Source organism: Lepisma saccharinum, chromosome 12 (genome assembly GCF_977018435.1).
Source record: "Lepisma saccharinum chromosome 12, izLepSacc3.1, whole genome shotgun sequence".
Taxonomy (NCBI): domain Eukaryota; kingdom Metazoa; phylum Arthropoda; class Insecta; order Zygentoma; family Lepismatidae; genus Lepisma; species Lepisma saccharinum.
Window position 1 is genome coordinate 21,286,167 of NC_139240.1, and position 24,382 is coordinate 21,310,548.

At 37.5% G+C, this 24,382-nt stretch overlaps 1 protein-coding gene across 1 annotated transcript; it reads left to right on the forward strand.

Annotated features, from left to right (window-relative positions):
- The first annotated feature begins 1,051 nt into the window (after nucleotides 1-1,051).
- mRpL20 (mitochondrial ribosomal protein L20) lies at nucleotides 1,052-23,535 on the forward strand. The gene is made up of 4 exons (XM_083132856.1): nucleotides 1,052-1,347; nucleotides 18,676-18,786; nucleotides 22,209-22,352; nucleotides 23,359-23,535. The coding sequence occupies exons 1-4, from the start codon at nucleotides 1,264-1,266 to the stop codon at nucleotides 23,410-23,412; spliced, it is 393 nt and encodes a 130-aa protein (XP_082988982.1). The 5' UTR covers nucleotides 1,052-1,263; the 3' UTR covers nucleotides 23,413-23,535.
- The last annotated feature ends 847 nt before the right edge of the window (nucleotides 23,536-24,382 follow it).

Below are 24,382 nucleotides of genomic sequence, written 5' to 3' on the forward strand. Positions count from 1 at the left end.
TCCAGATCCCGGTCCCTACTTTTAGGGATCCCACACACCCGGATTATAGTGGAACCACAAGCAAAAAAAACCTTTACTCCTGTGCACCGTACTCCCGCGAGGAGAGAGAAAGCTCCGCGGGTCGTTTGCCACACTATGTATTCAAGGCGCTGCCTGTACCAGTGATGTGCAGTAGACTATAAGTTTACGTCTACATGCGTTGTCTACACGTAATCTACGCGTAGATTACATTCGGTTGTAGTTTACATAGACTACGTAGACAATCTAAAGTGCATAAAAATTAATTTTCAAGGGTTTCATGAAGAAGGGAAAGTGACATTTTCAACTATATTGGTTCCTAACGAAATGAAGAGAATCCTATTTACAACAAAATTTATCTTCTCTTCTATTATCAAATATGGAAGAAGATAAATAGTATGCAAAAAAAAACAACAACAGATGGCAGTCGTGAGGCAAGAGTGGTCTTTTTCCCATAAAACACTAGAATATTTCTTATATTACGTTTCTTCCTAGGTGAGAAATTGTTCGAATTTGGAGGAAAGAGTATGAAATGTTCTCTTCACACATCAGCAACTGATACGCAATATAATTTTCTTTTAATTTCACGGCGCCCTTTGCTAAGTTATCACCTTTCGGATTGTTGTTTACATAGATTACGTGTATAAAATAGTCTACGTGTAGAATGTAGACTATCGTTGTTTACGCGTAGACGCACATCACTGCGCTGTACCCTCGCTCTGCTCTTGGGTGGTCTCACTTATCGCACAACATTTGATGAACCTTGTGTTCTGACGTCACGATAGAATGCCTTAGAATTTTTGGCTAAATGCCTACGTTGTTATGATAGGCTAGCTACCAGCTACGCTTAGTTCTCTTAGCCTAAGTAATTTTTGATTGCATTTATGCTAATGAAACCTAACCTAACCTAGTATGCATTCCTCATCTAACGTCAGAACACATAGTAGCAAGACTGTTGTGCGACAAGGAAGACCCCTCTGCTTTCTGCCAATATTATCTTCCAAGCAAATTATCCATCACCTTGTTTATTCTCTTTATTTTGCACTACGAGGACATCAAGAATTAAATAAAAAGACTAAACAAGCTGTCGACAACCTGTGCTCTAATATTTGTAAAACAAATATCCCTTACAAGCATGATACAAGAGGAAAAGAATAATAAAATAGTCATGGATCATTTGTAGACACGCATACCCGCAGGTAGCACACACAGTTCTTATGATTGTTGCTGCTTAAATATTACAGAATGTTTTTAACCAACGCTCTTCTTGTTCGAAGCAGAGGCCCAGATACTTTCTGGAGAAAGAGGAAGATCTTGAAATTATCTGCTGTAAGTATTGACATTTTAATTACATTGTGCAACAATATGTGTTGACTAATTATTTTTGTCCCTTGCACATTGCGTGTAGTATCTTTCCTAATACGGGTTTCAGCGCCCCTTTTCCCTCCCATAAAATAATTTTGCTGGAAGGAAGGTGCAGCGAGACATCTGACGAAAACGAAAACATTATTCCAGGGTGGTGGTGAGACATACAGCATGGCTAGTTAGACCACCACTAAGATCCAAGAGCCCATTCGTGCTGCTATGGTTAGATTTTTATGTGCAAATAAGTTTATATTGAAAATGTATATTTCAAAAAGTAAAACAGCAAAGAGGATGGTGACAACACTGCTAATGTTCTGAATTTGATGATAACGTTGGGTATAATTTAACAATACAGGGAATTTCTCCAATTTGTTTGAATTTTCGGTTACTTACTAATTTGGGTCTCCTAATCACGAATCTGCACTTAAAATTTGGCGCTCACGTAAAAATTTGGCGCTTATTTGGGGCAGGTGAATCCGGCCACTTTCTAACATGCCCTTAACAGGGAGTCTATAGATATAGGCGGGAAGCCGGAGCGGAGCGGAGGCGGGGCCGCGATAGCGGTTGGGGGCGGTAGGTCGATTACCCCAGGGGCGGAGCCCGGAACCGGCGGGAAATTCGGAAATCGAGGGTGTGGAAATAAGAACTTAATTTCGATTATTTTGCTATTTCCACGTGTGAGCGCCAAATTTTGACTGCAGATTCGTGATTAGGGGGCCAAAATTAGTGAGTATGCCGAATTTCAAACAAAATGGAGAAATTCCCTGTATTGTAAAATCGCTCCTATATTCTTCCTAAAACTTCATCCTACAATGCAGCAGAACAATAAATAATCATTTTTCATGTAATAATATTGCGCATTTTGTGAAAATCGACAACATTATGCCGTTGTTTCCAAGATGTACCTGCAGATGGCTCTAGCGTCGGAAGTCACGCGATCTCGCTAGTGGAATCAGGGTTTCCAAACGCGCGATTTTTTTCGAGAAACGCGAGTTTTTTTTTTCTTCGAGAAATGCGCGGTTTTTTGTCGAGAAAGGAAAATGGTTTTTCGATGAATTTAGGGGTGAAATGGGTGCTAATGGAACCTAACCTAACAGGCCTAACCTAACCTCGTGTGAATGGTTCTTGGGGCTACCCGTGGATGGTTTTTGGGGCTACCCGTGGATGGTTTTTGGGGCTACCCGTGGATGGTTTTTGGGGCTAACGTCAATGGTTTGTGGGGCTACCCGTGGATGGTTTTTGGGGCTAACGTCAATGGTTTGTGGGGCTACCCGTGCATGGTTTTTGGGGCTAACGTCAATGGTTTGTGGGGCTACCCGTGGATGGTTTTTGGGGCTTTTTTACAACTTTCATGCACAATAGAGTTGGAAACATTGATATTCGAAAACAAAAGAAGCGTTACAATTCGCAAAGCAAGCGATATCGCACCGTGACGTCCTTTCCGTAGCATTAAGGAAAATGGTTTATTTTAGCAGAAAAAGTGTTTGTTTTCGTGCAAAAAGCATATTGGCACCTTCCACTATGTTCCGCAATACATAATTGGTAAGTACAAACCACGAGAAAGATAAAATATCGGATTTAAATGTGTCTCCGATGCATGAAACTGTTAATGAAAAAAGTAAAATTCTGAGGGAAAATCATCTATAGTGGAACCACGAGCAAAACAACCTGCGCAGACCCACGACTCCTGTGCACCGTATCCCCTCGAGGAGGGGCAGGGGAGAGTGGACCATTCTTCCTTATGGCCAGAGGTGGAGGGAAGAAGGGAAACCTGCGCGGGGACTTTTCGTCCCAAGGTTTTTTCCTTGTGGTCGATCTATAATTGGTCAATGTGTCCCAATGGAGTACATCTGAACGACTTAATTATTAACGAATTAATTGTTAATCATATGCTCCTTTGAAGATTTAGGCTTTAGACAGGGGTGGCGCGAAGAGGTGTTTGCGCACTCCTTAATTTTCTTCAGCACCCCCCCCCCCATCCAAAACCTATATTGTACCAAAAATATTGCATCTTACAGTGTCATATAATGTCATGTCGTTGTCATATTAAGTGTCGCATGTTAGGTACTGAAGTGATGGCAAGCATTGATCCTACTCTCAATGAGATTCCACATTTATTTTCCTGTACTCTAAGTTCAGCAGCCCTTGTCTTCATTCATTTTTTGACATTCGTACTTACCTTTCTGCTTCGTGGAACATTCCTTAAGGTGTTTTGCTCAAAGTAATTGAAATTCACATTACAAGTACTTCTTTCCCGTAGTCTTTTCGCTTGCCTGAGACACAATATGGCGCGTACACCTTCCTACATAATCGCACGTCGTGCTTGTGTTTTGTCGATTTTCATTTGTTATGCAGTGTTTCAACCTTCGGAACCCAAGAAATACCTGTGAACAAAACTCATCTGATGTATTTTTCTTTAAAAAAAAAAAAAAAACTATTTTCCATTGCTTTACGAAGAAAATTGTAATGTTTCATGGCGCTATCCATGAATGGTTTTTGGGGGTATCCGTCCCGGAATCGGTGGGAAATTTAAAGTAAAAAAAATATTTTAGTTTGAAATTTTTGAGTCCAAATTTCCCACCGATTCTGGGCTCCGCCCCTGGGGTAATTGATCTACCGCCCCCTACTGCTACCGTGGCCCCGCCTCCTCTCCAGATACCTGGCTTTCTCTATAGAGTCCCTGTTAAAGGCATGTTACGAATTGCCCGGAGTCACCTGCCCCCAAATGAGCCCCAAACTTTTGAATTTGAAGAAATCTGTTTCCAGGATACGGAAAACTTACCTGAATTTCACCACGCATCCACGACACGTCATATTAGGCATATACCCACAGCTCATTCCTTCTAACAAGTAGCTTACATTCACTGCCACATTTTTCGACATTCCTTTCCTTTCTTCACGATCCCGTGTTCAATTAAATTACAAAATCCACTGGATCTTCCACACCCAGTACGAATTTCACCACGCATCCACGACACGTCATGCTTCGAACTTTCGTTGTAAACACACTCAGTTCGAAACACTGGATACCCAATGAACATGAACAAAACACAATCACGACGCGTGAAGATGTACGAAGGTGTACGCGCCAAACGTTATTGTCCGTCAGAGAATTAATTTTCAACAAGGAACATGAATTTCCGCTATGAAACATTCCCACATCACACAAAACACCTTCCAGATGTTATACAATACTACAGGAACTTATTAGGGTAAGTAGTTTCTTCTGTAAAAATGAAGAAATCTGTCCGAAGCATAGTAAATTAGTACCGAAACGACTTACCGTAATGTTGTCAGTTTCACAGTACATACTTCACTCGGATGTATTGTACTGAAGCAGAAATCCCGTTGATAATGTAAGGAAATATGATACTTCGCTTGTACAATTCAATTGTTTCACTTCTATGCAAGAGTTAAGTTGTTTGCTTTGCAGAGAAGAGAGAAGTAGCTTTATGCATCGAAAAATGAGTCCGCACTCATGGTTCTTGCAAGCAGAGGGTTCCAAACCTCAGTGGAAATATCAACATATAATACCAATAATGTATAAGGAGACTGATAAATTACAAATTGTATTTCTTAATCAATCACTCTTCACTCTTATCTCATTTAGTCGTAACTTTAAAAATAATCAAATATTTTATTTTAAACTTACTGCGTATGATTAAATTCTGTAATCCTTCCCTAGCTTGTGAATTGTAATAATTTTTCAAATTCGCTATTTTGCTGTTTGAATTCAAATCATAGAGAATGGAAAAATTTAGTCAATTTCATAGAAGATAATATTGGTACTTAACAAATCCATACTTGGATCTGTATGAGTATTATTTCTATTTGCAAAAACATTGATTTAGTTTAGTTTGTAATTGCCAGGGAAAAATGTAAATTTTGTCCTGGAAAACCTGGAAAAGTCAGGGAATTTTATTTCTGCTTGTTTGTAGCCACCCTGAAAGTAGTTTGGATCCCATTTTAAACTGTATGTCCAGTCCCGATTAGTCTATCAAGTAAACTTAAAACAATGGATGTCAATGTAAAGTGTACATTTCAGTCACGGTCATTTATGTTAATTTTTATGTGTGTTTTGCAGGAACATGGTAAATTGAAACTGAAGAATTTTTTTTAGAGAGAGTGAGCATGCTATTGGGGGAGGGGGGGGGGTATTCCTTTCCGTGGAAAAAGGCTTTGCCTTGTTTGCATCTCTATGAAAAAATCCTCCAGTTCTCCATATATGCCATCGGCCTCCCTTGAACAAGCTGTTCTTTTCAAAATTTCCAAACGTCGTCGTTGTGTTAAATCAGGCAAAAATGAAGCAAGTCATTAGTATTCTCCAGTTTCATTAGCATATTATCATAGATGTCTAATAAATATTGATTATGTTTTCTTTATTTTCAACGTCGCACCCCCTAAATTTCATTCAGCACCCCCAGCCGCTGACTTTAGATTAGGGCAACCATACATCCTTGTTTTCGCAGGACAGTCCTTTTTAGACTGCTGTCCTGCAGTTCACAGTTCAACTCAAAAACCCAAGAATGTCCTGCATAACATGACTTATGCACTTGAAAAATACCTTCGTTTCAGTAGGGTGTGCATTGTAAGTTTTAATGAAAATGCATTGTGAATACATTCATATTTTACAGGAATTCTGTGAATTTGTAGAAACAGAATATTCCAAATTATTCAGCTACAGCAACAAGATTAGACTTGAGTGGAAATTTTTGAACACATCCTTTTTAAAGAGTTTGGTGCTCACAATTGCTGAGTTTGGTGCTCACAATTGCTGAACTTAGTTTATGTTTACTAGACATAAATACACCAACAGAGAGACTATTTTAATTATGAGCAATATATAGACAACCACGACAAGTTGAAACTCAAAGTTGAAACCTGAAACCTTAAGACAGTTGTTAATTACAAAATGTAATCTAACTTGCACACATTCCAATTTTCATCAATTGATTAAAAAAAACAAAAAAGTAGGCTTACTTAGTTGCAAGCAATTAATTCATGTGGAAGTCATGTTTCAAAGAGTTTGGAAGTGGAATAAAACTTGTGTAAGTTCATTATTTGACACTTCATTTGTTAATATGAGGCTTTTCTTTCCTTTACAACTGTTCGTAATTGTACAGAAAATATACTATTTTATTGATAGTTGCCAAATTAATATTTTTGTTATGAATTTACAATTACCGGAAGTATCTCCAATTGCTTTCAAATTTGGCATACTCACTAATTTTGACCCCGTAATCACGAATCTACAGTTAAAAATTGGCAGCACGTCTAGAAATTGCAAAATAACCTTGTCAATTACCACTATGATTCTCGATACACTAACATGGAAATGATATGAAGGCGTCTTCCTTTCCGCACAACGGTCTTGCTACCAACGTTGCTCAAGTGTTATGCAAATCAACACTCTCACTTATTGCACGTGAGAAAATGGCATCTTGCGTAAAAGTGGAAAACATGTTTGCCCCACGAACCATTCACGCTAAGGTTAGGTTCGGTTAGGCAAGCATAGTTCAAATTAAGAGTCATCATAAACATAGTTTTGAAAAGCTAATCATTGCAAAGGATGCATAGGACAAACAAAGTATACAGAGAAGGATAGAGAAGTAAAGAGTAGTGTTCATAGGGATCAAAGAAACTGGGTAGACAATCTGTCTCAGCAGGCGGAGGAAGCAGCAAAAAAGAGGAATCTTAAAGAACTATACAACATCACAAAAGTTCTGTCAAGGAAACAGATGCAGAGAAATCGACCAGTGAGAAGTAAAGATGGTACCCTCCTTACGAATACTGAGGACCAACTGAAACATTGGAAGGAGCACTTCTCTGCAACCCTTAATCGCTCTGTGGATGCTCAGATAGACCAGGGGAAGAGGAAGATGATAATGATGGTGATGTTGGTCTCAGTGTAAGAATTACGACGGATGTTCCAACAGTAGGAGAGATTAAACAGGCTCTGAAAGAGGTACGCAATTGTAAAGCAGCTGGTGTCGACAACATACCACCGGAAGTGATGAAAAGTGACATAAACACCACAGCAAATATGATGCAGCCCTTATTTAAGAAGATATGGATAGAGGGAGTGATGCCTAAGGACTGGAGGAGTGGCCTGTTGGTGAAGCTACCTAAAAAAAAGGGGATACATGAAAGTGTGACAACTGGAGAGGTATAGCACTTCTCTCTATTCTGAGTAAGATCTTCACTAGAGTTATCCTAAACAGAATTAAGGAACATGTTAACTTGAGACTCAGAAGAGAACAGGCAGGGTTTCGACCAAATCGTTCTTGTATTGATCAAATTAACATCTTGAGGATAATTTTGGAGCAATGTATAGAATGGTCATCTCGTCTCTATACAGTTTTCGTTGACTTCGAGAAAGCATTTGACTCGGTCAACAGAAACGCAATGTGGAAGGAAGTGAAGCAATATGGAGTGCCCACAAAAATTCTTGATCTTATCCGAGAAACTTATCGTGATTATACATGTAGAGTTATACATGAAGGTCGTGTATCTGGAGTGAGGCAAGGTTGTATATTATCACCTACAATGTTCCTGATTGTGATCGATGCAGTGATGCGAAATGTAATAGGAGGGAAAAGACGTGGTATCCAATGGGGATTGAATAACAGACTAGAAGACGTTGATTTTGCAGATGATTTGTGCTTCTTATCTGAAGCACATGGTGATATGCAAACAAAACTAGCAGATCTGATAGAAAGTGCAAAAAAAGCAGGACTTGTGATTAACTCCAAGAAGACCAAGGCACTGAGGATTAACTCCACAAAAACAGACCGGTTTAATATTGGTGAAGAGATTATTGAAAATGTGGATAGCTTTACTTACCTGGGTAGTGTGGTGGCAAAAGACGGAGGGGCGGCACAGGATGTTTCTCAACGAATCCAAAAAGCAAATGGTACCTTTGTGAGTCTCTATCCAGTATGGAAAAACAAGAAGATATCTATGAAGACCAAACTGCGTATTTTTCTAAGTAATGTTAAGTCTGTACTGTTATATGGGTCTGAGACATGGAAGGTAAAAACGATTACCTCTAAATTACAGACCTTCATCAATTGCTGCCTGAGAAAAATGCTGAATATCTTTTGGCCAGAAGTGATTCAAAACCAAGAACTTTGCAGAAACCGAGGTGTCCATACAAATAAAGCGGCGAAAATGGAATTGGATAGGGCATACGTTGAGGAAGGAAAATGAGGCTGTCGAGAGAGAGGCACTAGACTGGAACCCGCAGGGAAGAAGAAAAAGAGGGAGGCCTAGACAGACGTGGCGAAGATCTGTTCACACTGAGGCCTTGGAGGAAGGAAAGAGCTGGAATGCAGTGAAGAGAATTGCCGTCAGTAGGACCAGGTGGAGATGCTTTGTTGATGCCCTATGTTCCACAGGGAACAACAGGAATTAAGTCAAAGTCAAGTCAATCATTGCAAAAAGTTTTTTTCTTCATAAATCAAGGGTGTTTACTCCGTCCACGGACCCACTTTTTTCGACAAATTTTGCAATTTCTAGACGTGACCGCCAAATTTTAACTGCAGATTTGTGATTACAAGGCCAAAATTAGTGATAATGCCAAATTTGAAAGCAATTGAAGATACTTCCGGTATTGTAAATTTGCTCCACATTTTTTTTTCGTATTTGTTATGCATAGCTGACTGATTTAAATCAAGTTGGTTTTAACCATGGTGTCATTAATATTATCTTGAATTTATGCAGAACAGGAGTCGTTTACATTTGATAAAGTTGAACACTCTTCACACGTTATGTTGAAGCAGTGCTGCTCGAAGTGGAAATTCCTAGGCAGGGTGTTGATTGTTTGGTTCAACATTGAGACAATACATTAAGTGGAAGAGACTTGCAAATTTTCTTAACTGAATAGGTGGGATGCCTCCCAGCATTTTCTCCACTTTGAGCTTTAAAGGAATGAGAACCACATAATTTTGAACTATCTTGATTCAAACCATTCTTGTTTATGTATGAATACAAATATAAATGATATTTTCCAACTTTGGTTTTATGTATGCATGAATATGTTTGGCCGATATCCGTGGCAGCATGCTACGATCCCAACTAGTGCACTTTGTAAGTGTCCCTTATTCAATTTCATCATAACATCACTCATCGTTATCTTTGCGATTAGCCAAAAGTTGCAGAAAAGTAAAGTCAAATAAACCAAATCAATCAATCATGAGCAATGGTCAGAAGTAGTTTGGCTACTGTAGCTAGCTACAAAATTTGTAGCTGTAGCGAAGCTACAAAATTCCTGTAGTTGTAGCGAAAATTTCTCTACAGATACATTTTTTCTCAGCATTTTGAGGTAAATTTTGAATGTCGCAATAGCATTGAATAAAATTGACAATAATGCATACTTTTCCTGGCGGTTCATAAAAACAATCTATTACATGGAAATATGGATAATCTAAATTATAAATATCTTGATATTGCAGATTATAATAGATATCTGCGTAATGTATTTCACGAGTATAATTATAATATCCAGATAACTAACTGACACACATGAATATATTCCTGGTAACAGCTTCGTTCTTTTTAGCTACATCGCTATTTTGAGGAGAAACGCCTCGTTTGCGCCAGCCTCTGAACAAATACTGTGGATATCAATGGTGTAAGAGACAGCAAAATATCAATAACTACTATGTAAAACACAACTTGAGTGCAAAAACGAGTGATCTATTTTTGACTTCACTGGCAAAGCAATAGTGCCAGCAATATGGTTCAGTATATTAACAGTAATGATCATTGTCAGTATATAGGATCTCACCAGCAAGAAATTATTGCGAGAAAGATAGACATACACTTTCTGGAATTACAATTATTTTCGTCATAATATTTGTTTAAGATTACGTTTAGATCACTCGGGTATACACGTCAGTTTCTTCAATATATTTTATCATATTGTAAATAGTATGTAGGAGTTATTGACTTTCCTGCAGAATCGACAATTTTCTTTAGTAAATATACATTGCTTTCAAATCCATGTATTTTTCCTACTTTTGCATCACTTTTCTGTAACTTTTGCTAATCATGGCAATGAGGTTGAATGGTTTATTTAGTTATTATCTTATCTATAGTCACATTTTGCCACTTTCGGCTAATTGTGAGAACGAGGAAGAATGATGAGCAGTGTGGGGAATGGAGGAGCAGGAGGATCCCATCCTCCCAACTAGGCATCTTTCCTGCTTTTTGTTTTGAGTCCACTTTATGCATAGATAAGCTGATCGATACTGGATCCGAACCACTGTGTGCTTCTGCAAGGTATTGAACATAGAGCCCTTTGATTACATGGCGACACAATTTTGACTGTGTCTTCAGAGAAGCAATTTCAACATGAAAACTTAGGTAAAGCATTGCTGCATATGTGTCTCATTTACACCATTAGAAGCACCCCCCAGCTATTCCCAAGGGTTCGAGTAAATATCCCCCCACCAACTAACATTCTGTTCAAGTGCTAAGAAGATAAAATTGATGAATATCACATTTTTTATCTTATTCCCATTTTGCACAACGCTTTATGGTTAATTTCTGTACACATGATAAATTCCAATTAACTTTTAAAAAGTCGTCAGTCACAGAAATATTTTTGATATGACAATGAGAACAACATGCACACGTGTAAGACCTCTTTTTCATTAATATTCCATGGGAGCAGCAGGAATATTTAATAAGATAAATGAACGTTTGTACTTTTCGTTCAAAATCCTGCCTTCATATCAGTCTATTAAAAAATGAAATAATGTGAACATAAATACATAATCCTACCCAATTTTATTTGTGCATAGTGTAATCATTAATTTGGGTAACACCCTAATTGCAATATTCATGTATCAAATTTGAATTGATATGCCACTTGCATGGGTACATTAAAAATATCGAATGGTGGGAATCATGATAATAAATAATAGAATCTAGTTTCTAGTAAGTACAACTATCATGCATGTGGTTTCTTTTGAATATCCATATGCATTTTTAAGTTTTATATACAGAAGTAGCGCAAAAAGTAGCCAACAGGAGTAGCGTAGCGAACTACTTTTAGGTAAATGTAGCTGTAGCGAAGCTACATTTTAGGACGAGTAGCGGCAGCTGTAGTGAAGCTACTTTTAAAATGTAGCGTTTTGAGAATGGGAGACCAGGGGGGAAAATTGTAAAAATTAGAAGTAGGGCTTGTCAGTCAGAATATAAAAAATTTATGCTACATACAAATGTAAGACACTAGAATTTTGATTTTAGATATAGTTCAAAATAAAACAGTATCACTCATTTGATAAGTGTGTTAAAAGATGTAGCAATATTTTCTTCTTTTCTTTTTACTTTATATGCACATTCTTATGCCAAATTGAAACATTGAAAATTGTTAGTATACTATTCGATTCTATTTACAAATTATATACAAGACTACAGTAAGTTAATGTGGGTGTGTATTGTGTTTGTACACTATGTAGATATATTTAATAAGCCTACTGAAATACGAAGATTACACTTGGATGAAAGCATCCATTTAAAAAAGCTGGCATTTTTGCAACTACTGCTTATGTCTAGCAGTGTATACTATGTTGAAAGTTGTATTTAAAATTTAGATATGAGTGTATTTTATATTATAAATATTGCCATTATACACAAATTAGTTCTCTATATCACAGCTGTAGCTATGTTTATCTTTTACGTCACGGGAGGTGCTCTGCTTGACATACGGGGGGTATAAATACAGCTTCGGAACCTAATTCAGGGGCATTTTCATCACCGACTCTGATGGATTAACAAATACCCAGCTCCCTTTATGGGAGGGTTCAAGAACTTAGTCTTTGTTCTCAAATTAACTTAGAGACCTAGTTTTTCTGTCGTATGGGTAGGTTCGCCCTGTGGACATGAACATGCCACCATACGAAAGAATAAGTTCATTTAAACTTTATTTGGAAGCTTTCTGAAATTTTAAATTATATCTTCGGAAAATAATGTTAAATTTTAACTCAGAACTTACTGTTATTCTGACGCATGGATAGGTTCCCCCGTGGACATGACGTGTTACCATGCATGAGAATAAGTTAATTTATGATTGCTTTCAACCTTTGTGATAATTCAGTTTGATTTCTTCGAAACTTATACATAATTCAGTTTCGTATAAAGCACAGAACTTAATGTTATTCTGCCATATGAGTAGGTTCACCCTGTAGGCATGCTAACATGCCATCATAGGGAAGAATAAGTTCAGATTATTTCGTCTCAATGATTATTATTTATTTATCAGGTTATTCATTATTGATATCTGGCATGGTTAGGTTTCGCCCTGTGAACATGCTAACATGTTGCCATACCCGATATCAAGTTGATGTCTCTAATATGTTACGAATTATAGCAGTTTGTATTTCTTCACATATCTTGAAGCCAGACCATAATGTCCAATTTATATTAAATTGGCGTCAATACTCAAAACCTTCGCCAGTCATGTCAAAATTATACTTCATTATGTCAGGGAGAGTTCAGAAAGATCCAAGCAAGCACCTGATCGTATTTATATAACGGATATGACAGCTTGATCCATGTTCAGTAAATGTAATGTAAACTGCAAGAGTTGCATGGATTTGTTTATAAGAAGGAAGTCTGTTCAGTCCTATGTTTACGGAGATCTGTAACAAAGATGTAAATTTATAAAAGTATCTTAAAAGTAAACCATCTTCAGGAAAATAATTGCCCATAAAGAAGCCTACTGAAGATGCAGATTTTCTTCAGAAACAGATGTTGTTCATATATCTAATCTGCTTTCCCGTAGCCTATGCCAACATAAATTAGAAGAGTCGTAGCCTCATACCCCATGCATGTCTATTATCACCCGTACCTGAGAGGGCTCAGAGTATCCCATTAGCCCACTGAGTTTAGCCGAGGTGAAGAAACAGATGAAATTGAATATGAAAGGTGTTCGAAGGAAATAGGAAGGTAAAGATGAGGATGGACGCTTTGTCTTTGTGACTTTTTTTTGAATGTTATAGCTGCTATTGTATAATTTTTCAAAGGCGATTTATGCTCGAGGACGCTGACGACAGAGGGTGGCCTAAAGGTTCGAGAGAGGAACCGCCACGAAGCCTAGTTCAGTATGAGAGCAGCCTAAAGTGTCGCGATGGATGTTTCCGCTCACTTTCTTTGTCTCCTTCAGAGTTCAGAGCTGGCAATTGAGCGCAGGTCTCTCCCCAGCCATGCAGCTTAGCTATGATGATTTTAAAAGGATGGTATTTGTTTTATTTTGATTTTGAGCCTTTTCCCTCATCAGCATCCCACAAGTTGTGTTTTCCTTCCTAATTTTGCGTAACGCTATGCATCGCTCTTCCTAGTTATTCACCTGTTGATATATGTTGATAAGAATGATAGATAAATTGAAAGGACATGGAATTGAAAGGAGAGGGACCTGTTTATAATATATCAAGTAGAGATATAATTGAAAGCTGTAGAACAAGAAAAATGCAGTCCAGCAATGTATTTTCATCGATTTGAAACACTTTGGTGAAAAATGCTGCGTAAAAGAAAATTCAATTTTTTCTTTTTCAAAAAAGACGTTTTTTACCCGACCACTTTCAACTCTATATTGTAGAGATATGGAGACCATTAGACCGAGAAAACCTCGTCATGTTAATATTCACACTTGTTTATTTCCTGCACTTGTCCGACCAGCGAGCGATCCCAAGAATGCGCTAGCTTGTAACTTCCGTAAAAACCAGGAACTGGAAAGGCAAACGCGTGGATCTAAACAGGATCTACCGCGTTTGAAAGGTTTAACAACCTTTCGACGCCTAGAATGATAAAAGCAAGCTCCTACCCGGAGCTCGCTCTCTTTTGATTCTGACACTCATCGACGCTACATGGATAACTAGTCCGATTACAACACGTTACACTGCTAACTACGACGATGGAACACGGAGTTACCGCTGCCTAGCATGCTACAAGGCGCAAGGGATCGCTTGGCTTGGTGAACTGAGGGTCGCTGGATAGAACCTTGGAACTTTCACGATTCGGTCTGCGAGAAGCATTAGGACAAGACAACACACACATCTACCAGGTATGAACAAGCGTGAATAACCTTTTACACCAACTTTCCATATCTCTACCCTCCTACGGAGCAGGTTCAGCCATCAAATATTATTAAGCTCTACCTAAATGTTTAAATGAAACTTCCCTGTGACCTCTCAGAGCCCAGAAAACGGGCTTACAACATGGTCTAATGGTCTCCATATCTCTACAATATATATATGTTTATTTTGCATTACATTATTGTGCCATGTGTAAACTTCTGTTTCTCAAAAGTGTGAAAATATTTGTTCCACAAATTATATGTTTGAAATGTTATTTTCACACAGGGAGGCAATTTTTATTGTTGAATTAGTTTTGTTATTAGTATCAGAATATGAACTAATTTTTGTTGAATACTGATAAATTACTGACGTCAAATATACAGATTCAGATAACAAAAAGTCAACTGCAATAAAAAACTGCAAATGATTCTTGCAGTGTGTGTGTGTGTGACAAAAGTGATTCAATGGGGTTTGCCTTTAATAAAGAACTGCTTATTTATACATTTACTTTACAAAACCATGACATACAAATTGTTTGATAAGATTAATAACAAAATGGCAGAATATTACAGATACACTGATATGCTGGCACCAATACAGTAACATTTAATCTGTCCCCATGTCTAATAATAATAATAATAGCCAGAGGTCCCGGGTGTGAATCCTGGCTGGGCATGTGTGTTCTATGTTAGTGCCCCTTCAACAATTTCATCGTTTCATTGTGATTAGCCAAAAGTTGTGAAAAGTGATGCTAAATAACAAACATTAAATCAATTCTAATAATAATAAAGAAGGTGAGGGTGGTATACGAGGGGAAATGTAGGTTATTGTAAAATAAATTTAAAATGCTATTGAACTGTGTATTATCTACTCTGAAAATAAAATTTAAGATTCTGGAAAATGGTGGGAAATCTCAAGGAAAATATATTTGGAGTTCACGTGGGAACCCTGATAAATAAAATTATTCATGTTAGATTTGTGAGAAAAATTGAACTCTTTTTGAAGTGCCAGCACTATTATCCGTGTAGATACATGTAGTTTAATTTGTCCTTTCGCATGGTTAGGTACATTCTTGCCATAGCAGAATATCATATTGCTTGGTCTTTAAAATATATGAGCCTAAAACTTGCTGTATGAAAGGAACGGGACAATATGTCACAAGAGTAGCACACTGTTATAAATTTCAAAGCTTCTAAAATCTTTGATTTTGGCCTTAATGACTTTGTACACATGAATAATTGGTGTTGCTGGCGTAAAAATGTCACTTCAAAATGCACAGGATTTTAAAAGGATCATTAAGTTGTAAGAACTTTTCTCGTCACAAGCATAATTTAAAAAAAAAAAAAAAATCCTATGTAGAAATTTGAGCAAAAAAAGCACCCGAATTGGACTTGAATCTGTGTCTCTGGCATGTTGTGCCATTGCTCTATCACTGATCTACCGAGCCAGCCCTGGCTTCACCTTCTTTTTTACTGTCGCTGTTTTACCTGCGTGAAACAGGGTGGCTACTCACCTGGAATTCCTGGAATTCTGCATGAATTATTGGCTCCGGGAATTATCTGTGAATTCTGCTTGGATTGTTCTCCGGAGACGTGAAAAATTGCAACTTTTATTAATGCAAATCCTGTTGAATTTATACATATTTATAAATGCCATGAGGCAAGTTTGTCACAGTATAGTTTTTATTTTTATCCTGGAAGGAAAATTAAACAGAATTGTCTCAACCCGTTTACCTTGTTAGTGTCTTTTGCAGAACAATGTCGGATAAACGGAAGATAAGGTATCTTGAAGATGATTAGGTCAATTTTAGTCTGAAATTCATATACAATTAATTTCTCGTAGATTAGAATAGAAACTGTAACATTTGTGACTTGTGTTTGTAGATGTATTTCGAGTCTTAGTATATGAAGTGGCAATGTTATCTCCGCACTTTAAACTAAATATTTTAAATATATATCCCATTTAATTTAATTAGAATTTTTTGATACATTGGAACCGCACACACTTGTATATTCATAATATGTTTGTGTGTATGTGTGTGGGTGCTGAGAAGCGGTAATATGTAAGTTGAAATAGAGAAAGCATGTGGTTGTAGCCTTGAAGTTTTTGAATGTTCACCTTGAAAACCGGGAATTATACTTGAATTTTATTGTGGTCCTAGAGTATCCACCCTGGTGGAATTGCCTTTACCAGCGCTACGAGAATGAAATCTGTTGACCTTGACAGTGCCTAGTTTTTCGCAGTGTAGAGATGTAAATTACCTTGCAATTTGTGAAATTTCTATGTAGTACATCTCCTGTATGTGCTAATTGTAAGGCAAGATTAATGTTCTTTTACTGAAGTTTTTCATAGTAAAAAGTATGCTGAATAATAATATATTGAATTCATTCAAATCCTGTAGTAAATTTTATCACATAAGTGATAAGTGGTGTGATGTTACAGGAGATACAGTGGACATACCCTAGAGAGCAGAGAAAGTGACAAACTAGTCAACAATACTATACTGTGAATATGTGGGCCTCCATGGTGAAATGGTTAGCACAACATGCTATGCTGCCAGAGATCCTGGGTTCGAATCCCAGTGTGGGCATGGATGTTCCTTGTGTGCGTGTCCTTTCATCATGTCACCCATCCACATCATAACGGTTAGCCAAAAGTGGAAGAAAAGTGATGCTAAGTAGCAAGAATCAAATAAAATACTAAAAAAGGTATAGTGTTCCCCTGTGCTTAGCACCATGCCATAAAGGCATATAGGGGGTGTGGGGGTAACGCCCCACACTTTCTTGATCCCGTCGTGAGTGGGGGTGACGTGATCAGCATCATGCCCCTGACTGCCTTTACCCCCGAGGGTTTCCCCCAGGTACCCATGTCATTCGATGCTGGGTTGGCGCCGGGGCCACTTAAAACGTTAGAAAAGTTCCTAGATTTGAACCGGCCAGGGATCGAACCCGGGACCTTTAGCATGGTAGTCAGATGTGTTACCGACTGAGCCACCGCAGTCAGCAAATAAATTACTGTGAATATATATTTCTCAGAGCCCAAGTTCCGATTGTTTAATTGCAAACTAATCATGGTACAAATACAATTTTTATGTGATTCAATTTCTACTTACACTATATAGCCAAATGGTACTGGACACCTAAGTGAACGTGGCAGCAGTGTCATGGTTTGGGGCTGTTCTTCCTAGACCATAGCATGCTGCCAATACTGGCAAAAATTTGGAATGGGTCCTTTTCTCTATCAGCACGTGGTTTCATTATGTGCTTAGCTGGCTTGCTCAAAGCCCCAACTGGAAATCCATAGAACATATTTGGGATGAACTGGAGCATCGGTTGCATGCCAGACCCACTTGACTGAAAACCACCCATGAACTATTCATGAGGCTACAGGATGAATGTAAAAAAAAATCCACCAGCAATATACCAGAACTTAGTGGAAAGCCTGTCTCGAAGAGTAAATGCTGTAATGATAGTGAAGGGAGGTCCGGCTGGTGTCTGGAATGAACAGCACTGGGTGTCTGGTGACTTTTGGCTGCATAGCGTATGTCTACTTTCTACTAAATAGTTTGGAGTCCGTGTTTATTGGAGAACGAATTTTCCTTTCCTTATGCACCTATGTTATTCTTTGTTTGCAAGCAGTCATTTGTTTACTGTCATCTGTCGGTTATGGACTGCCGCTGCCATCCACTAAACGTGCATGGTGTGCGAAAAGGTATTTTGTTGGTAAATGCTTTTGTTCTTAGGTTAAGCAGGTCAGGTTTAGGGCTCTTGGCAATAATATAATATCCCTAAATCTGTTTGTGGTAAGGTTAGGTGGCTCAGGTTTAGGGCTGTTAAGCACTAAAATGATGCCCTTAAATGCTTTAAACACATGATAACATAATATGGTCTCAAGCACAAACCCCCTTCAAGCCTGACATGAAAATCTGGAAAAACCTGTGTCCAAGAATACCAGAAACCAAGAATGCCTACTCATGCAAGCTACATTTTAAATCATAATTTCTATGGTAACTAATACGTAGTGAAGCTTTTAAATGTGCTAATTAGTTTCTCCAAACTTTGAACTCTCAGAATTGTTTCCAGTATTCTACAACACGTTCTAATACTCCTATAAAACTTGTGAAAAATCATTAAACATTTGTGATCGTTACTTTTCTTAGAGCTAATTAATTAAAATTCAGTTTCAGATGTGTTTTTTCCTGTTCTTTCAGCATTTTTATGGAAGGAAGAGGAACTGTTATTCTGTAGCCATACGACTTGTTCTGCGTGCCTTGCAGTATGCTACAAAAGGTCGTGAGTTGAAGAAACAGGATGCTATAGAGGTAAGCTACACACAGAACTGATAAAAACTGCAATTGTAAGTACATAACTTTTCAGTTCATTTATTTTCACAAGAGTCTGAAACAGTAATTTCAACAAATAATAATTGTTGATAACCGTTATACTATTGCAAGCAATCGGTTATCAATCAGTGTATGTTACAGTTTTGCACCTGTATCTTAAAAGATTATTCATGAATTATTGAAAATTAAAATTGCATTCAAGTTCTCTTGTAGGACTGAAGTTTTGAAATAGTCCAGCACCATAGCCGTGCGGTCTAAGATGTGAATTTTCTTGATAAGCAAGCGATGGGCCCGTTTTTAATTTTTGGCTAATTGCAACATTTTCAAATGTAATATAGGTGGTTTAAGGGTAAATTTGGAGCCAAAATTACCAAATATTGGGCGTTGGTGAAAAGTTTTAGGAGGGTATTAAGGAAATTGGGGGGGGGGGGTTGTGTGGATAAATCACTGGTATGCACACAGGAGGGGCCTGGAATTGTAAAGGGGGCTCTTGCTTCCCCTGCTAACCCAGCCTCTACAATGTGTATTTTGTCATATTTTTCCTGCCTTTAGCCTTTTTTTTAGGAATATTGTGCCAAAAGAGTGGTATGACCCCCACCAATACCCCTTTTGTATACCCAAAGGCAAAAGAAACAGTAGGCAAATTGTCCATCGCCATTTTAATTTTATCTGTATTACACAATGTGATGATAGTGAATTGAAATAAAGACGCCAATATGCTGAGGGCAATACCTGCTTCGAACCAACATAATTTCACTACTTGAAACATTACAGGATGTAGAGAAAAAAAAGTAATAAAAATAGTGATGGACAATTTGCCTACCATTATCGTTGCCGTTGACTGAACGTCACTGCACCTCTGTGATTTTGGGAATGTTCATGTCTTTGCACTGCATTATGGAAATTACTAAAGTTATTCTGGCCTGTAAAGTTCCAACAAAATTATTTATAAATAACATTGCTACCCAGTGGCGGCGATGAGGGGGCAATTGCACTGCCCTGCTTTTCGCCACTGTTGCCCCCGCAATATGTTGTCTTTGCTCCCAGAGTTTTGGCACACAATACGTAACTTCATTGCCTTGTAATGAACGGGCCTTGAATTCGATAATCGGTCAAGTGGTTTGGATCCCAATTAGACTTTCTGTGCATACAGTGGACTTAAATGAATTTTAACATATTATTGTTTTTTACTGTGATACTTTTAACTACTTAATGAAAACATTCCAATTTTTCTTACTTGTTTTGATTATGCATAGTTCAGGACACGGACCCTCATGATTCAATCCCTCCAACTTTTCAGTACAAGTTCTTTAACTGGTTGGTTTTCACAGAAGATCCCTAATCGAGTCCTTGCCTTCACCAATCCAAATTGATGGCTCTTCTAGTTTGTCAACCCTGGTGGTTATTTTTAATGTAGACCATACTTTAACATAAGGCAGCAAAAACACCCCACGAAAGAACAGAATAACACAGGACGATGGCCACAGCTCCCACGCTTCCAAATACTCCCTCTTCTCATCTTACCTGCAGTGTTTCATACCCTCTATATTTTGGAGTTCCTGACCACATGAAGGATATGTCGAAGTATTGGCTGGTGAAATTATTTCTTATAAATACCATAGCAATGGTACTCATAGACTAACTTCATAAGTATATCCCTGTATACAGGGGTAGACAAATACAGGCTGTCTGAAAATTTGAGTTCACTTATAGAAATTTCCATTGCCTTTTTTAAAATAACGAGCACAGCATATATTTTTTAATGTTTGTTTATTTTATGTATCACGTGTATCATTAAATCAGAATAATGAACATGCTATTATAGATTTTTGGATTGGTGCCAGACGAATTTTAAAATCTGCAGCTGTGTGGTAGAGTTGGCCATATATTAAAATGATTGGATTCTTATTTATGATGTTCCCTGTACAGACTTCTTCGGAGGGGCTACTTTGGCACAATAATTAATTATTTTTAGTCTTACTTTAATTAATAAATTAGATGTTAAGATCACATTTCAAAATCTGTACCTTTATCATAGTTGAATTCATGGCAGGGTATGTTAAAGGTGCAGAAACCCTGGATTCCTTAACAGGACCAGAACCTTATTTTCTTCCCCAATTTAAATTCTGTCCAAGTGGCATATTGTTTCATTTCAATATCGAACTTGAACCATATTTAAATTAATCCGTAAAAAGGTTTTGGGACTGAATGGAAATAGAAAAGAAGGTTCTTTATGGTCCAGAACCCATTTACGCTTGCTGATTTTCTCTCCCAGACCAGAATTGAGTTTATTTACAATTCCTGGACGTTTAACAACCCTGATTCATTCCTTTCTTAGCCTGTATTTGGGATTGGGGGAGGAGGTGGCTCCTGAGAAAAATAGGCTGGTGCATGAATTATTTTTAGTTTGTCTATTGTTTTGTTGTATGAATAAGCCTACACCCGTAATAATGTGTGTGGTGTAATGGATATAACAGGTGTTTCAATAAATTTGATATAATTTCGTAATCTAATAACATTACCAATTCTCGTGCAAATGATTTGAAAATTTTTAACAGTATGTGTAGAAACACCTCAACAGTCAATGTGTAATGTGGTAAATTTTTGTCTTTACTGGTATAGACATGCAATTCACTGGAAAAGGAAAAGCATTTTGTGCGTTAGAGTATGCTCGAATACAGTTGAAAAGACTGTGTAGCGTGCATTTGTGGGGGAATTTGCCAAAAAAGCACCAGCTGCAATGCAGATATGGACATGGCACAAAAAGTTCAAAGAGGATGACTGTCTGTGCTGGGCAAAAGGATCTGGACATCCACCAGTATTAGACGATATAGTCTAGCGGTTCAGGACACATTTGTGCGAAGACCCAGGAAGTCCATAAGAAGAGCAAATCAGGAAAATCAGATTCCTCCGACAGTTTGGCACGTCTTAAGAAACGCTTGCGAATGACACCCTACAGGCTGCAGCTCGTCCAACTCTTAGATGACAAGCTAATGTGCAAACAATTTTGTGTTGTTCACCAGACCTGACCCCTTGTGATTTTTTGCTCAGGGGCTATGTGTAGGTCTATGCCCCCCCCCCCCTTCCCTTATTCCTACAAGCTTAGAATCACCACCGCACTGGAGACTGTTACCGCAGACATGCTGCAGCATGTTTGGCAGGAGCTGGACTACGGGCTTGACATATGCCGTGTCACAATAAACATATATTGAACACTTGTGAACAATCATTTGTGACATCCACATACCCTTGAATTTCTTATTGAAATTTTTGTGTGTAAATCTTATTGAGTTGAGTATTACACCTGTATAGTTTTGTTTACCATGACTATGTAGTTACTGAGATAGTTACATCTGTAAAGATATCAAATTTTTGGAAACACACTGCACTATTTATTTCAGCTGTGGGACACAAGACTTACAGCTGCATGCGAGGAACTGAGTTGCCCGTACCCTTACCTTCGAGAAAGCCTCTCCCGATCTGACATTCAGTTGAACAGGAAAGTTTTGGTTGATCTGGCGGTTTGGGAGCCTAGGACATTCAAGGTGAGAGAGCAACCTTCAACTTGCGCTAATTTGAACGCAGACATATCCTTGATGCATGAAATATTTTTTATCAAGTGTTTGGTGAGCAAAACACAAAAATGTAAAGGTATACAAAAGGTACATATGCTGTGCTGCACTTGGCAGAGGCAGTGTTGCTGCATTAGGAAACTTTTCCTTGGTGCATGGAAATCCAGTTCTAATTTTAGGTGAATAAAAAAAAATTGTGAAAAATTGATGAAATATTTGAAGCTGTCAGACTCCTGCTTTCATTTTACTTGCATGCCTGCATTGGTGTTTCATTTCTATTATGTCTAATTAATCTATATGGGGTGTATAATGTACACAGCAAATAAGAATCGTTGCCATGTCCATGTGATCTAAGGCATCGTGCTTTAGGCTATGGGATGCACAGAGGTTCGAGTCTCCTGGGAAAAGTGTAACAACTTTTCTCCTGAGATATCGGTCTATTATTATAAGAATTATTGCAGTAAATGAGGTCAAATTTCAGGATATACTACTGAATTCAAAAAAAAAAATCCAATATACTGACCAAGGTAGAATTTATTTTATTTTAAAACATAAACTAAACGTTATGTTTCAACCTTCTAGCAAGGTCTTCTTCAGACTTTGTACCAATTTCAAAAAAATGTTTATCTTTTTTTTTAAATTGATACAGGGTCTGAAGACCTTGCTAGAAGATTAAAACGTAACGTTTAGTTTATGTTTTAAAATAAAATTAATTCTGCCTTGGTCAGCATATTGGATTTTTGGTTATAATGGAAACAAGGCTTAATGGTATTATTACTGAATTAATGTCCAATACATAACAAAAACAAAAGGTATATTAGAGACATTACTTATCAAAAGTCACCTGTTTTATTGGAACTTGATTTTCTTTTTCTTTTGATAGGTTCTGATGATTTATTCTTATTGGTATTTTAGTATGTATTATGAATTAGTAAAGAGTGGCACAGGAAATATATTGGTATTATTTTTTCTATTCCAGGCTTTAACAGATGTTGCAAGAATTGAAGGTCCTAAGAATGGGTTGGTTACATGAATCTTAGCTGATATTCAAACTTTGGTAGTACGGTCCTACTTGTGCAGTCATTTTTGTGATATATTTTGTCAAGTATTTTTTCGCTGTTTGCTTTTTAATAAAATACATTAAAGTTTGCAAGTATCTTTCACTTCTTTATAAGAATGACCCCATTCCACCTTGATTCAGTGATTATAATTAACTATTTCGACTGAAACTAATACAAGAACATAGTAACGATTTAATTAGAATGTGTTATCATTAGAATTCCTATATGCAACAAAAATTTCTCCAGATGCTGTGTACTTATAAATTTAAGCAAAAAAGCAGCATTTTCTATGACACTATAAATCCACCAGAAAATGAAAAATTGTGTATGGTTTATGAACTTTTTTCTGTTGTTTTTATATTGTGCAGATATGTGATGAAATAATGTACCTCTGTTACCTTAGCCCAAAGAATAGATGCACGTGATTGTAGCACCCAATACATTTGATGCGAATTGTAATTTTACATTTTACTCTTCGAATTTTCACGTGTTCTTGTGTGTGTAGAATGAATTTTGCTAAAAAAAATAGTTGTTAATGTGAGTATTCATAATAATTAACGGATTATACAGTGAGAGTCATTCTCAGAGCGGCAGCCAGCTTGCCTGGCAGCAAGAGCTCGTCTGCCGTCAAACTTGATGCAACATCCGCGTAACTGGAACTGCTAGCTGTGTAATAAAATAAGCTTGTACAATTACATGAACAGTTACAATTAAAATGAACACGTATATTGTTACAAAAGGCAAATTTTCACTAACATGTATCAGTTTTTCTTCCAAAATTGCTTCAATTTCTCTCCTGATATTCTCTTTGAATTCTTCTAATGTATGGCTTCAGGTTTAAAAGCTTGGTAGCTCACCATGCAAATACTTAAAAATGTCTGCTTCTTGTGCGAGGCACCAGGTGGATTTTGTAGGAGTATGTTCCAATCGTGCTCTAATGAC

What these genes read in the sequence shown, in the direction of transcription:
- mRpL20 (XM_083132856.1), top strand. Translation starts at nt 1,264, where the DNA reads ATGTTTTTAACCAACGCTCTTCTTGTTCGAAGCAGAGGCCCAGATACT. An exon ending in AGATCTTGAAATTATCTGCT is followed by an intron (nt 1,348 to 18,675) that starts GTAAGTATTGAC and finishes CTGTTCTTTCAG; the next exon opens with CATTTTTATGGAAGGAAGAG. An exon ending in AGAAACAGGATGCTATAGAG is followed by an intron (nt 18,787 to 22,208) that starts GTAAGCTACACA and finishes TATTTATTTCAG; the next exon opens with CTGTGGGACACAAGACTTAC.